The sequence below is a fragment of the Hylobates moloch genome, unplaced genomic scaffold (assembly GCF_009828535.3).
Source record: "Hylobates moloch isolate HMO894 unplaced genomic scaffold, HMol_V3 SCAFFOLD_18, whole genome shotgun sequence".
Classification (NCBI taxonomy): Eukaryota; Metazoa; Chordata; class Mammalia; order Primates; family Hylobatidae; genus Hylobates; species Hylobates moloch.
In genome coordinates, this window is record NW_026652293.1 from 1,754,834 (window position 1) to 1,770,905 (window position 16,072).

The 16,072-nt window shown below is 46.5% G+C and overlaps 1 protein-coding gene across 5 annotated transcripts in view; it reads left to right on the forward strand.

The window, feature by feature from the left end:
• Positions 1-16,072, forward strand: part of PACC1 (proton activated chloride channel 1) — a 69,547-nt gene that overhangs the window by 38,700 nt on the left and 14,775 nt on the right. For all 5 annotated transcript variants that reach the window (XM_058430575.1, XM_032136429.2, XM_032753813.2 and 2 more), the window contains 3 exons: positions 7,339-7,548; positions 9,016-9,167; positions 14,316-14,458. In XM_058430575.1, the coding sequence (XP_058286558.1) occupies positions 7,339-7,548; positions 9,016-9,167; positions 14,316-14,458 (505 nt within the window). The remainder of the gene's footprint in view (positions 1-7,338; positions 7,549-9,015; positions 9,168-14,315; positions 14,459-16,072) is intronic.

Consider the following 16,072-nt stretch of genomic DNA (forward strand, 5'->3'; position numbering starts at 1 on the left):
GTATGATATTGACTGTGGGTTTGTCACAAAAAGCTCTTATTATTTTTAGATACGTCCCATCAATACCTAATCTATTGGTGTTTTTAGCATGAAGGGCTGTTGAGTTTTGTCAAAGGCCTTTTCTGCATCTATTGAGATAATCATGTGGTTTTGGTCTTTGGTTCTGTTTATATGCTGGATTATGTTTATTGATTTGCCTATGTTGAACCAGCCTTGCATCCCAGGGATGAAGCTCGCTTGATCATGGTGGATAAGCTTTTTGATGTGCTGCTGGATTCAGTTTGCCAGTATTTTATTGAGGATTTTTGCATTGATGTTCATCAGGGATATTGGTCTGAAATTCTCTTTTTTTGTTGAGTCTCTGCCAGGCTTTGGTATCAGGATGATGCCGGCCTCATAAAATGAATTAGGGAGGATTCCCTCTTTTTCTGTTGATTGGAATAGTTTCAGAAGGAATGGTACCAGCTCCTCCTTGTACCTCTGGTAGAATTCGGCTGTGAATCCATCTGGTCCTGAACTTTTTTCGGTTGGTAAGCTATTAATTATTGCCTCAATTTCAGAGCCTGTTATTGGTCTATTCAGAGATTCAACTTCTTCCTGGTTTAGTCTTGGGAGGGTGTATGTGTCCAGGAATTTATCCATTTCTTCTAGATTTTCTAGTTTATTTGCGTAGAGGTGTTTATAGTATTCTCTGATGGTAGTTTGTATTTCTGTGTGATCAGTGGTGATATCCCCTTTATCATTTTTTATTGCATCTATTTGATTCTTCTCTCTTTTCTTCTTTATTAGTCTTGCTAGTGGTCTATCAATTTTGTTGATCTTTTCAAAAAACCAGCTCCTGGTTTCATTGATTTTTTTGAAGGGTTTTTTGTGTTTCTATTTCCTTCAGTTCTGCTCTGATCTTAGTTATTTCTTGCCTTCTGCTAGCTTTTGAATGTGTTTGCTCTTGCTTCTCTAGTTCTTTTAATTGTGATGTTAGGGTGTCAATTTTAGATCTTTCCTACTTTCTCTTGTGGGCATTTAGTGCTATAAATTTCCCTCTACACACTGCTTTGAGTGTGTCCCAGAGATTCTGCGTATGTTGTGTCTTTGTTCTTGTTGGTTTCAAAGAACATCTTTATTTCTGCCTTCATTTCGTTATGTACCCAGTAGTCATTCAGGAGCAGATTGTTCAGTTTCCACGTAATTGAGTGGTTTTGAATAAGTTTCTTAATCCTGAGTTCTAGTTTGATTGCACTGTGGTCTGAGAGACAGTTTGTTATAATTTCTGTTCTATTACATTTGCTGAGGAGTGCTTTACTTCCAACTATGTGGTCAATTTTGGAATTGTGTGGTGTGGTGCTAAGAAGAATGTTTATTCTGTTGATTTGGGGTGGAGAGTTATGTAGATGACTATTAGGTCCACTTGGTGCAGAGCTGAATTCAATTCCTGGATATCCTTGATAACTTTCTGTCTAATGTTGACAGTGAGGTGTTGAAGTCTCCCATTATTATTGTGTGGGAGTCTAAGTCTCTTTGTACGTCTCTAAGGACTTGCTTTATGAATCTGGGTGCTCCTGTATTGGGTGCATATATATTTAGGATAGTTAGCTATCCTAAACTGTTGAATTGATCCCTTTAGCATTATATAATGGCCTTCTCTTTTGATTTTTGTTGGTTTAAAGTCTATTTTATCAGAGACTAGGATTGCAACCCCTGCCTTTTTTTGTTTTCCATTTGCTTGGTAGATCTTCCTCTATCCCGTTACTTTGAGCCTATGTGTGTCTCTGCACATGAGATGGGTTTCCTGAATACAGCACACTGATAGGTCTTGACTCTATCCAATTTGCTAGTCTGTGTCTTTTAATTGGAGCATTTAGCCCATTTAAGGTTAATATTGTTATGTATGAATTTGATCCTGTCATTATGATGTTAGCTGGTTGTTTTGCTCCATAGTTGATACAGTTTCTTCCTAGCATCGATGGTCTTTACAATTTGGCATGTTTTTGCAGTGGCTGGTACCGGTTGTTCCTTTCCATGTTTAGTGCTTCCTTCAGGAGCTCTTTTAGGGCAGGCCTGGTGGTGACAAAATCTCTCAGCATTTGCTTGTCTGTAAAGGGTTTTATTTCTCCTTCACTTATGAAGCTTAGTTTGGCTGGCTATGAAATTCTGGGTTGAAAATTCTTTAAGAATGTTGACTATTGGCCCCCACTCTCTTATGGCTTGTGGAGTTTCTGCCGAGAGATGAGCTGTTGGTCTGATGGGCTTCCCTTTGTGGGTAACCCAACCTTTCTCTCTGGCTGCCCTTAACATTTTTTCCTTCATTTCAACTTTGGTGAATGTGACAATTATGTGTCTTGGAGTTGCTTTTCTCGAGGAGTATCTTTGTGGCGTTCTCTGTATTTCCTGAGTTTGAATGTTGGCCTGCCTTGCTAGGTTGGGAACGTTCTCCTGGATAATATCCTGCAGAGTGTTTTCCAACTTGGTTCCATTCTCCCCGTCACTTTCAGGTACACCAATCAGACGTACATTTGGGCTTTTCACGTAGTCCCATATTTCTTGGAGGCTTTGTTCGTTTCTTTTTATTCTTTTTTCTCTAAACTTCTCGCTTCATTTCATTCATTTGATCTTCAATCACTGACACCGTTTCTTCCAGTTGATCGAATCTGCTACTGAAGCTTGTGCATTCGTCATGTAGTTCTTGTGCCATGGTTTTCAGCTCCATCGGGTCCTTTAAGGACTTCTCTGCATTGGTTATTTTAGTTAGCCATTCGTCTAATCTTTTTTCAAGGTTTTTAACTTCTTTGCGATGGGTTTGAACTTCCTCCTTTAGCTCGGAGAAGTTTGATAGTCTGAAGCCTTCTTCTCTCAACTCATCAAAGTCATTCTCTGTCCAGCTTTGTTCCGTTGCTGGTGAGGAGCTGCGTTCCTTTGGAGGAGGAGAGGCGCTCTGATTTTTAGAATTTTCAGTTTTTCTGTTCTGTTTTTTCCCCCATCTTTGTGGTTTTATCTACCTTTCGTCCTTGATGATAGTGACGTACAGATGGGGTTTTGGTGTGGATGTCCTTTCTGTTTGTTAGTTTTCCTTTTAACAGTCAGGACCCTCAGCTGCAGGTCTGCTGGAGTTTGCTGGAAGTCCACTCCAGACCCTGTTTGCCTGGGTATCAGCAGCGCAGGCTGCAGAACAGCGAATATGGTGAACAGCAAATGTTGCTATCTGATCGTTCCTCTGGAGGTTTTGTCTCAGAGGGGTACCTGGCTGTGTGAGATGTCGGTCTGCCCCTACTGGGGGGTGCCTCCCAGACAGGCTACACAGGGGTCAGGGACCCACTTGAGGAGGCAGTCTGTCCGTTCTCAGATCTCAAACTCTGTGCTGGGAGAACCACTACTCTCTTCAAAGCTGTCAGACAGGGACATTTAAGTCTGCAGAAGATTCTGCTGCCTTTTGTTCGGCTATGCCCTGTCCCCAGAGGTGGAGTCTACAGAGGCAGGCAGGCCTCCTTGAGCTGTGGTGGGCTCCACCCAGTTCGAGCTTCCCTGCCACTTTGTTTACCTACTCAAGCCTCAGCAATGGCGGGCACTGCTCCCCCAGCCTCGCTGCCGCCTTGCAGTTCGATCTCAGACTGCTGTGCTAGCAATGAGCGAGGCTCCGTGGGCGTGGGACCCTCCGAGCCAGGCATGGGATATAATCTCTTGGTGTGCCATTTGCTAAGACCATTGGAAAAGCGCAGTATTAGGGTGGGAGTGACCCGATTTTCCAGGTGCCATCTGTCCCAGCTTTGCTTGGCTATGAAAGGGAATTCCCTGACCCCTTGCGCTTCCCGGGTGAGGTGATGCCTTGCCCTGCTTGGGCTCACGCTCAGTGCGCTGCACCCACTGTCCTGCACCCACTGTCCGACAAGTCCCAGTGAGATGAACCCAGTACCTCTGTTGGAAATGCAGAAATCACCTGTCTTCTGCGTCTCTCTTGCTGGGAGCTGTAGACTGGGGCTGTTCCTATTCGGCCGTCTTGGAACCCAATATCAATAGTCTTTTTTCTTTTTTTTTTTTTTTGAGATGGAGTTTTGCTCTTGTTTCCTAGGCTGGAGTGCAATGGTGTGATCTCAACTCACTGCAACCTCCACCTCCTAGGTTCAAGCAATTCTCCTGCCTCAGCCTCCTGAGTAGCTGGGATTACAGGCACGTGCCACCACACCAGCTAATTTTTAGTAGAGATGGGGTTTCACCTCGTTGGCCAGGATGGTTTCAATCTCTTGACCTTGTGATCCGCCCGCCTCAGCCTCCCAAAATGCTGGGATTACAGAGGTGAGCCACCATGCCCCTGGCCTCAGATATTTTTGTGACCCATTTTCTGTCTCCAGTTACATGTCATTACACTGCTAGATACTGTAACAATTATCCAGGCTCCATTTAGGTTTTTTTTTCTTTATTTTCTTCAGATTGGATAGTTTCTGTTGATTTAACTTCTAGTTCACCAACTCTTTTTCTGCCATCTTTTGCTATTAAGCCTATACAGTGAACTTTTTATTTCATTTATTTCTTGTCAGATCTGGAATTTCCATCTGTTTTTTTTTTTAAATTTAATGAAACATTTTTACAGTGGTTAGATACACATAATGTAAAACTTATCATCTTACCCATTAAAATGTATAGTTCAGTGATATTAAGCACTTTCATATTGCTGTGCAACCATCACCACCATCCATCTCCACAATGCTTTTTCGTCCCGCAAAACTGAAATTCTGTATATTTGGCCGTTGTTATTAGTTTCTGTTTCTCTATTGATCTTGTCTTTATTCCTTATTCAGATATTTTCCTTTAAGTGCTGTAAAGTTCCTCTCTGCTAAATTGCAGCACTGGGTCATCTTGGTGTTGGTTTCTATAGATTGCTTTTTTCTTGAGTACAGGTCATATTTTCTTGTTTCTTAGCATGTCTAGTTGATTTTTGATTGAACACTGGACATTATGAATGATGTAGAGATTCTGGATTCTGTTATGATCTTCAGAAGGGTATTTTTTTTCTTGGCATATATTTAATATGGCAAGATTTAAGCTCTAAACTCCTGTCTCTACTGCATTAGCCGTAGTTGAAATCTCCATGCAGTTCTTTCAATTTCCAGTTACTTTTTGCTGGCCCCCCGTGGGTTCTCCAGCCAACGATCTGAATATACATTTAGTTGCAGATTTGGGAGTTTCACCCCCTCTGTGGCTCCCTCCCTTTCATGGTTTCGTCTTAACTTTCTGGCTGCTCTTCCAGCCCTGAACTTTGTCCCTGTCACTCTGAACCATGCCTTATAGGGATTGGCATGTATTCTTAGGCAAAAAGCTACAGATGTATAAATCTCACCAAGTACAGTTCTTCTCTTTCAGGGATAGCCTCTCTTTCAATTTCTACCTGCTTTTGATCATTCTCCCAGTGCCTTCAAATAATTTAAAATATGTTGTCCAAAGTTTATAATTGTTTTCTGTGGAAGGGTGATGTGACACTGCTACTCTGTCACTGTTGGAAGCCAGATGCCAAGCAGATACCTTTTGGGGCTTACGTTCAGATGCTTCCCTTGTTCTCAGCCTTGTGCTCAGCTGGGCTGTGGAGGAAATAGGGCTTCTCAGGGAGCTCCACTTTCAGCTGAGGAGCAGAGAGGGCACAGGGAGCCCTGTGGGAGTATCTTAGTCAGCTCGGACTGCTGTAACAAAATGCCACAGCTGAGTGGCATAAACAACAGAAATTTATTTCTCACAGTTCTGGAAGCGAGAATCCAATATCAAGGTGCCAGCAGGGTTGATTTCTGGTGAGGCCTCTCTCCTTGGCTTGCAGACGGCTGCCTTCTCATTGTGTCCTCACATGGCCTTTTTTCCTGTGTGCATGTGCTCCTAGTGTCTCCTCCCCTTATAAGGATTCTGGTCCTATTGGATCAGGCCTCATCCTTATGGCCACATTTAACCTTAATTATGTCCTTGAAGGCCCTGTCTCTAAATATAGTCACATTGAGGGTTAGATCTTCAACCTGAATTTGAGGGTGGGGGATACAGTTTCGTCCGTAACAGAGATTAATCTAGCTTCTAGCCTCAGGGTTTTGTGAGGGAGGTAGGGGAGACAGAGTTGTGTTGTACCAATGGCATCAGGACGTGTTTAATCAGTCACCATGTAAATGCAGAATGTTCCAGGCATAGCATGAAGGGCTAAGGATTCAGTTAGGGATAAGACTGGCCCCATCCCTGCCCTCATGGAACTCACAGCCTAGGGGGATAAAAGATGTATAGACATAACATTGCAGAGTGACGAAGTAGAGGACATACAGGGCTCCCTGGGAACACTGAGGAAGAGGTGCCCAAATAAAGGTTAGGGGTCAGGAGAGGCTTCCTCAAGAAAATGTCTTTTCTTCTTTCTTTCTTTTTTTTTTTTTTGAGATGGAGTTTCACTCTCGTTGCCCAGGCTGGAGTGCAATGGCGCGATCTTGGCTCACTGCAATCTCCGCCTCCTGGGTTCAAGCAATTCTCCTGCTTCAGCCTCTTGAGTAACTGGGATTACAGGCATGTGCCACCATGCCCAGCTAATTTTGTATTTTTAGTAGAGACGGGGGTTTCACCGTGTTAGTCAGGCTGGTCTCGAACTCCCGACCTCAGGTGATCCACCCGCCTTGGCCTCCCAAAGTGCTGGGATTACAGGCGTGAGCCACTGCGCCTGGCCAAGAAAATGCCTTTCTAAATTAAAATGCTTCCATGGAAGGGTGGTGTGACCAAGCTACTCTGTCACTGTTGGAAGCCAGATGCCAAGCAAAAGGCTTTTGAGGCTTAGGATGAGTGAGGCATCAGCTGTGGAAGAAAAGAAAATCAAGCAGAGGGAATGGTAAATGTGAGAGGCTCCCGGGTTGAGAAGGGCACCCCAGAAGAACAGAAAGTCGATGAGTAGAGGTGGAGCTGGAGCTGGGAGAACTGGGGAAGTGGAGTGGTGAGGAATAAGCCCAGAGAGGTAGGTTGGGGCCAGCTCACTTGTTGGATTGTAACTGCCTATCCCTCTAGAGAGTAAACTCCTTTTTTCTGTTCTTTTTGTTTGTTTTTTGCTTTTTCTTTTAACATTTTTATTATTTTTTATCTTTTATCTTTTTTCTTTTGAGAGTAAACTCCATAAAGACAATGAGTAAGTCTCCTTCAGCTTGGTATCCTCTGCCTGGCAGAGAAGCTGTGTAGTAAACGTTTACAGGTACCCTTTGTTATGATTTGTGGGGTGAGGTGGAAAGGTTGGGCGTGCAGGTGACTTCACCTCCTTGGTGAGGCAGGCAAGGGCCTGGAGGTTGCTGGCCATCTCTGTGTGTACCTTGTCCCTGTGCCCTGGGTCACATGGTGTTTTGTTGTTGTCAGGCCTGGACAGTGAGTCCGCCTCCAGCAGCATCCGCTTCAGCAAGGCCTGCCTGAAGAACGTCTTCTCAGTCCTGCTCATCTTCATCTACCTGCTGCTCATGGCTGTGGCCGTCTTCCTGGTCTACCAGACCATCACAGACTTTCGCGAGAAACTCAAGCACCCTGTCATGTCTGTGTCTTACAAGGAAGTGGATCGCTATGATGCCCCAGGTAGAGCTTGCCCCTGGGCCAGGCATCAGGGCCCCAGATCTAGGGTGTCAGCTGGCAGATACTCCCTGAGCTGCCATTGTATTTGTGGTACTACAGGCAGGGCAGAGGAGTCCAACCAAGCATAGTCTAGGTATAGAGTCTACGCCCAAAGAGCTGCTGTTGGGAGTGTGTTATGTGCTGAGGAGAGAAATGGACAGAGCCTGGAGTAGCTACTGCAGGCTACTAGAGGGGTCAGGGAAAGCTTGGCAGGGAGGTAGGATTTGAGCTGGGCCTTGAAAAGCACATAGATGGGAAGAGAGTGTCTTTGGGATGGGGATCAGCAGAGCAAAGGAGTGTCTAGGGAGGCAGAGGGCTTCCCTGGAGAGGATGAGACTAACTTGGCTGGGGCCAGAGGGCAGGGATGAGGAGAAGCAGGAGTCAAGGCTGGACTGGGGGGTGGGGAGGGTGGCAGGGGAGGTGAGGCCATTCAACCCTGCCTGGAGAGGGACTCCCAGGCCACACTGGGTATACCTGTCCCACTGGGGTGTCTGGTCCCTGAGTGGGGAGTCCACTCTGCTATAGAGCAGGCTGTCTGCTCTGGGCTGCAGGGCTGGCACTGGATGCTCTGGGGGCCGTAGAGTAAATGAGGAGGCGTGAGCTGTATGACTTGGGCCCTGTCCACCCAGTGTGTGCCACCTGCTCTGCCCACAGATGCCCCTGAGTGACCTGTGGGAGGGCCTGCCCACATGGCAGAGCCAGAGTCCAGGTGCCCTCTCTCTGGGGCTTCCTGCCAGCCTCCAGCAGAGTCAGGTGTGCTGGTCATGGCTCCTCTGCCCATCTCTTCCTGTCTTGTGTTTGTCCCTCTTTTCTGTGTGTCTGCTTGAGTCTTGTTTATCTGTAGGTTTTACTCTCTCTGTCTGGTCTCTTAGTCTCTCTGAAGTCTGTCTGTCTGTCTCTGATGCCACGTGCTGCTGTCTTAGCATTGCTGCCCTTGAGGCTGGACAGCTACTGTCAGTAGAGGTGCCTGGGCTGGGAAGAGGGAGGGACTCTTGGGATGTGACTCGCACAGCTGGGGCTCCCAGTCTAAGAGACAAAGTGAGTTCTGAGGAATTCCACAGCTTAGAGCCTCCCAGCGATTCTGCAGGTGGGTGTTGGCCCAGAGGGATGGCACAGCAGGGCCGAGTCAAGAGACTCCCTCAGAGGGTGTGGAGCAGGGCTCTGAGGTGGAGCGGGTTTTGATGTGGGCATCAGGGCGTGGGATCCAGGTTGGCCAGGGGCTTACTGAGGAGGGGCTTGTGCCCTCTACTAGAGCGGGGCTTTCTGAGGCCAGGGGATGTGGCTCCTCACCCTCTGAAACCCATTTCTTCTCCCTTCCCTGCAGTCATCCAGGGAGTCCAGAACGTAGGTTGTTGGTGGGTGTGAGATGATTTCAGGGATGTGGTCAGGACTGTGATTTCTGACACTTGCTTTTCCTGTTTGTGCCCCCAGGTATTGCCCTGTACCCCGGTCAGGCCCAGTTGCTCAGCTGTAAGCACCATTACGAGGTCATTCCTCCTCTGACAAGCCCTGGCCAGCCGGGTGACATGAATTGCACCACCCAGAGGATCAACTACACGGACCCCTTCTCCAATCAGACTGTGGTAATTCCGCTCTGCCTGAGCTGGGTCTGGGCAGCTGCTCCGTTAGCCCTGCAACCCGAGGCCCCAAGTTTCCTTCTTCCCAGGAGTCCTTCTTCCACTCACTCAGTGTGGGGCCTTGGTCCCCAGGCAGACATGCGGCTGTGCCATGTGGACACTTGGCTGTGGTTGGCTCACTTGCATTCAGGGAGGACAGTGAGGCCTTCGCTCAGTAATGCTCAGGGATTCCTGACAGTGCGGTGGGGCCGTGTCTGCAATGGAAGAATGACAGGGCTAAAGGGTGGGGCTGGTGTGATATAGCGAAGTGGGTCCCATGCCTGACCACTTGACAGACTTGCCAGGATACTTTCTGAAAATACGAATTTCCAGGTTCCATGTGAAGCCAACTGAATTATAATTCCTTAGGTGGGGCCTGAGAATCCATAGTTTGAAATAAATACGCCAGCATAAAGGAGTGCCGGTCTGGGGACAAGGACTCCTGGGCCCTGGACTGGCTGTGTCGTCATGCACAACACAGCACGGCTGGGAAGGATGACTGAGGGATGGGGCTCGGAGCGCCCTGGAGGAGTGGCTGCACAGGGTTTCAAAGGCAGGGGAGGCATTTTGTATTGATTTACATCTCATCCTTTTCATTTCATGTACTTGCTTCAGAAAGCATTGAAAGGGGCTACAATAGTTTTCCAGATGAAATTGGGAAGGAAAGGTTTTCTAGGCAGAGGAAATTGCACTGTGACCTAAAGGGAAGAGATGACATGTTGTACTTGTGCCTCTGGGCAAAATTGCAGTTGGTGGGGAAATGTTTCGTAGGGTCAGGAGCCCTGGAAGACTGATGGGTGATGAAGCTGTGGATGGAGTAATGGGCAGATGAGAAAAGAACATGCATTGTGCTGTAGAGCCACACTTGCTTCCTTGGCTAACAGGGAACTGTTAGGGTTTTAAGATGAAAGAATCACACGAATATTTTTTTGTTAGTATGTGAACACTAGGACCCCTCCTAAAATCCTGCTGAAATGATTCTGTAAGGAATGAGATAGAACAGACTAGAACATCAATAATAGCTTTGCACATGAAGAAAGGCTATCACCAGTGGACCAGACATTTTGAGGAACTGGTGTAAAGCATAAAAAAACAGCTTGGGCCAGATTGGTGGAGCAAACAAATTACAGAAAACCCCTAACCCAAAACAGATGAAGGAGAGACCTGCTGTAGAGGTACAAGCTTTCCTTCCAAACCCCCAGCTTGGAATCAGTACCGTTAGAGAGCAGGGTAGTCATTACCGGACTGCCTGTTGGCTGGGCCGGACACACCCTTGTACCCTCCCCAGGTATGCAGAGCCGCTGGGGATGGTTGCTTCTGGGTAAAAGACGCTGGAACCATTCTCTGCAGAAGCGAAGGGAAGATACTTTGTGTAGGCATAGGAAGCAGAGCAGACTTCTACAATGGAAAAGGAGAGAACTAAAGGAAAGGACTCTTCCCAGAGTAGAACACACTGGAATACTCAGTGTGCTTCCACAGAGCATACTTAGCTTTCCCATGCAAGGGAGAGGCCTATTGGAGAAACAGAAATTTACCACTTTGGAAGGAACCAAAACCCAGACCTATACTAGTCAACCTAATCCTTCATTCATAAATAAGAATGGAGAATTAATGGTCACCAGACATTTGCATGAAACCAACGACAGAAAAGGACCAAGATGAACAAATAGAATGGACTCTAGAATAGGGAAATGGAAGCTAATTAAAACAAAAAGGAAAGCAACTTTTAAACAATTCCAATGTAGAGTTATATGTATAATAGAAGTTCTTTGTCTGGATTCCCAACTCCCTTCATCTCTCTGTAAAACATGCTAATGAATACTCATGGCTGCTTCCGTTCCACCGGGTGCCTGTTCTCTGGATGCCCTCCTCTCCTCCCCAACTTGAAAGGTATGCTTAGGAGGAGTCAGTGAGGGTCATTTCCAAACCTGTGTAGGCCAGTTGCACTTGTTACAATAGTTACATAATTCGACTAAATAGTATAAAAACCCTTGAAATAAGGGCACAGAGAGAGTTGTTGTTATCGAAATGAAGTTGAATGCAGCCACTGCCCCCAGCTCTGAGTGATGGTTTGTCTCCTCCCTCAATTCCTTGAAGTCCACAAACTATAAACTAACAGAGAAGTTATCTCCTCCCTATCCACCAAGTTTCCTACCCAAACCAGCGTATAGCAGTGGAGGAAGAATATGATGAAAGCAGTAGAGCTCCCATTTGGAAAAGGAAGAAGGGGAAGGGCCCGCAGCTCCGCTCTGCAGCAGTGGTGGAACCCTGCAGGGTGGGACCAGTGAGACGCCTTCTTGGCATGAAGTAAGCTCCTTGGTTTGAACCTGTTGCTGCCCTCAGAAAGAGACTCCTGTGTGCTCTGGCCTTGTCCCCTGGGAGCTTCTGCCTTGGTGGTAATGCTCTGTGGCCATATCTGAAGTGGACATTAGAAAATACGCCCTCCCTGGTGGCTGCACAGCTTGTGCCACTCACTTCCTGCTTGTGTGAGCAGCTTTAGGGCTAAACAATCGCAAACTTGGAGGGCGGCTTCTTACCCACCTCCTGCCACTGCCTTTGTTTGCAGTGAGATTTCAGAAATGTGTGGGCTTCTGGCTGTTCACATCTAATCAAGTCCATGTGAAAGTGACCCCAGTCAAGGGTCTCATCCTGTTGTATTTGTAAAATCTTCGGAATTTTGCTGATTTTCTGGTGCTTTCTTTCATGCTCTCAATTTAATGGTAGTTATTTTTTACCAAATGCTCTGCTCTGGCACAATAAGGTTTGCCACCTTTCTAGCCTGCGGGATCCTTATCTATTTCCTTATTGCCCGCCATTTTCCCACCGCCCAAATGTTTGGCTGTTGCCTCATTTTTAGATTTTTTTTGCAACTATAAAACACTCCAGCTGGGCATGGTGGCTCACGCCTATAATCCCAGCACTTTGGGAGGCCGAGGTGGGTGGATCACGAGGTCAGGAGATCGAGACCATCCTGGCTAACATGGTGAAACCCCATCTCTACTAAAAATAAAAAAAAAAAAATCAGGCGGGTGTAGTGGCACGTGCTGGTAGTCCCAGCTACTCAGGAGGACGAGACAGGAGAATCGCTTGAACCCCAGAGGCAGAGCTTGCAGTGAGCCGAGATCGCCCCACTGCACTCCAGCCTGGGCAACAGAGTGAGGCTCCGTCTCAAAAAAAAAAAAAAACAACACTCCAGTGTCAGCTAATAAATTGTGTATTAGTCAGAGTATAGGCTAAGCTACCAAATAAAAACAAAACCCGCAAATACAATGACTGAGATGAGGGAGAAGCCTCATTCTCTCTCTGAGAACAGTCCTGGCATGCAGGCTGTGTGGCGTAGTGGGCAGTGTTGCCTCATAGGATGGTCCAGCCATGACTTCTGTCACTGTGCTGTCCCCTGGGCCTTGTTCTGGTCCATGTGGGCAGTGTGTGTGTGTGTGTGTGTGTGTGTGTGTGTGTGCGCGTGCGCACACATGCCCAGGCCTGGGAAGGTAAGAAGTGGAGGGCAAGCAGTTCCCTTTTCAGGAAATGGCGTGGAGTTGAATGAGTCCCCTTTTCTTTCGCACATTAGGAACTTCCATCACATGGCTACGTTTGAGGGCAGAGATGAGACTCCAGCAGGGGGAGTGGATTCTGCTGAAATCTGGGTTAGAAAAGCCGTTCTAGTACTAAAGGAAGAAATGGATAATAGAAACCGGAGACAGTGCTTTCTGTTGCACACTTAAAATGGTACAGAAAGGTTGAAAAATAAGTAGATGGACAAAGCTGTCTTGGGAAAATGCAACGAAAACCAGAAGCAGCAATATTAATAGTCAGTATGGAATTCCATGTGCAAAAGGTTGAAAGAAGGATGTTTAATATTGATAAGAGGTTCAACTCCATACTCTCCACTAAGATGACTGAACAGTTCCAAAACTTAATGTTCAAAACAGCATGACATTTATATGTCTTAAGCAAAACCCGTTAGAAGTAAAAAATACCATCACTTTAGAGCACGATTTAAATACCCCTTTCAGAAATTCACAGATCAAATAGACAAAAACTAGAAAAGATAAGAATTGAATGGTGCAGTTAATAAATTTAGAGTATGTATATGTGTGTATACATGTGGGGGCACAAAACTTTGTAACTGACAGTGTACTCACTCTTTTTCAAATATCTTTAGAGCATTTATTTATAAAAGTTGATGTAAAAGACACTTTTTTCTAAAATTAATCTATAAATTCAGTTTCTATCACAGTTAAAAGTCCCAGTGAATTTTTTTTGTGGAACTAAGCAAGCTAGTTTTAAAGAATACTTAGAACATGTTCAAAAATAACCAAGACAAGTTTGGGGATGGGGAAGAGTAGTAGGGAGGGCACCTTCCCAGATCTCAGAACAGTGGAAAAACCACAGGAATGAAAGCAGCACAGTACTGGACAGAGACAGACAAATGTGTGGGCTCTGCTAGGGCCAGGAGCAGACGTAGATATTGGTTCTGTATTGAATTTAGTATAGAATAAAGGAGGGAGGGGAAGAGGCTTTAAAACCTGTCTCTATGCATTGTTTGGGAAGTAGGAGTTAGAGCCCTATTTCACACTATATGCAGAGCTTAAAGTATATAAAGTATCTAAATGTAAAAAAGATTTAAAAGTGCTATAAAGAAATAGAGGAGAATATTGATAGAATTTTGGCTTTCCTCAGCAAGCAAAACCCAAAGCCATAAAGAAAAGGATTTATAGGTTTCACTACATTAAAGTTTCCATAGGACAAATGACATTGGAAACAAAAGAAAAATGACAGACTGGAAGAAAAGATTGGCACACATAACAGATGAAAGTGATCATCCTTGTTAAATTAAGAGCTTCCATAACTCAAACAACCAATGAGAAAAGTGGACAGAGGATGAGCTACATTCAGCTCTGGTCGGGCATCGTACGGGGAAAACTCCCCAGGAATGAGCGTGAGTCCCAGCCCAGGCCTGTTCTTGCCTGAACAGGAGGGTCTGGCTAGTGGTCCCTTTGGAGACCACTGGGCAAGGAGCTATGGGCTTTCCAGTCAGTACTTCTGCCCTCAGACCCAGAGGCCTCTGTGTGCTCTCCCAGGACTGAGACTCTGTCCTTTGTCTCTCTGCAGAAATCTGCCCTGATTGTCCAGGGGCCCCGGGAAGTGAAAAAGCGGGAGCTGGTCTTCCTCCAGTTCCGCCTGAACGAGAGTAGTGAGGACTTCAGCGCCATTGATTACCTCCTCTTCTCTTCTTTCCAGGAGTTCCTGCAAAGGTGGCCTTTTAGAGTTCACAGTGGGCTTACTGTCTACTTTTTATCTCATTCCAGCCGTGTATATCCCTGGGCTAGAGCAGAGGGGTGAGGGCAGGGAAGGGAAGGGGCATTCTCAGATGACCCACTGGCCCAGGAAGGGACCTCATGAGCTTGGCCGGTCCACTCAACATCTTATCACAAAGTTAAGCAAATCTGGTGTGGAGGAGCATGCTGGCTTCCATGCACATAGTGCTGGCTGGTTCCAGAGAGATCATTTGGTCTCGCCATTGCCTGGGGCTGCTGAGGAGTAGGGGGAAGTTGCCTTTGATTTGTAAGTCCCTTTGAGGGCAAGTTCTTGTGTGATTCCTTGGTTTCCCCCACAGTGCGCACGGGAACCACATCTTGCCCTTAGTGCGGGCTCAGTGTGCATTTGCCTGAAATACAGTTGGTCCTTGAACAACTTGGGGTTTGGGGTTACCAAACTTAACCACTCCTGCCTATGCAGCCAAAAATTTGTGTATAACTTTTGACTCCCCCAAAACTTAACTACTAAGAGCCTGCTGTTGACAGAAGCCTTACCAATAACATAAACAACACATATTTTGTGGTTATATATATCATAGACTGTATTCTTATGATAAAGCAAACCAGAGAAAAAAAATGTTATTAAGAAAATCATGGCCAGGTGCGGTGGCTCACACCTGTAATCCCAGCACTCTGGGAGGCCTTGGTGGGCAGATCACGAGGTCAGGAGATGGAGACCATCCTGGCTGACATGGTGAAACCCCATCTCTACTAAAAATACAAAAAATTAACCAGGCGTGGTAGCGGGCACCTGTAGTCCCAGCTACTCAAGAGGCTGAGGCAGGAGAATCGATTGAACCCAGGAGGCGGAGGTTGCAGTGAGCTGAGATTGCGCCACTGCACTCCAGCCTGGGCAACAGAGCGAGACTCCGTCTCAAAAAAAAAAAGGAAATCATAAGAGAAAATATACTTACTATTCATTAAGTGGAAGTGATCATTGTAAAGGCCTTCATCCTCATCGCCTTCATGTTGAGTAGGCTGAGGAGGAGGGGGTTTGGTCTTGCTCTCAGGAGTGGCAGAGGCAAAAGAAAAGCCGCATGTGAATGGACCCACCCAGTTCAAACCTGTGTTGTTCAAGGGTCTACTGCATCTCTAGTATGAGGATATAAGCTCTGCCACCTCTCTTAGTCTTTGATTTACAGTGATGAATGTCCCCTGACCATCAGAAAGTTCTTGTCTGCTCCACACGCACTGCTTTGGGGTCACACCGTAGAGCCTAGAGGGCAGGAGAATTTTCTTCATGTGTCTGAGCTGAGAGGGACTCAGTTCCTACCAGGTCCTGCTGAGCCCAGAGGCTCCATTCAGAGCAAGCAGGGAGGGAGCTACAGGGGCAGGGAGGCAGCTCACCAGCTGGACATGCAGCGAGCTGCCTCCATTCCACACCAGCACTGCTTTGTTCTTCCACCCCAGAGCTCGGAGTCTCTGCCTTAGCATTTTCCACCCTTTCTGCCACCTAGAATTCTCTCTCCCTTCCCTGCTTCAAGCTGGCCATCTTGCCGTCCTCCTGGAAGACTTTCCCCGGGATCCCGCCCCCACTCCACGCTCCTTTAG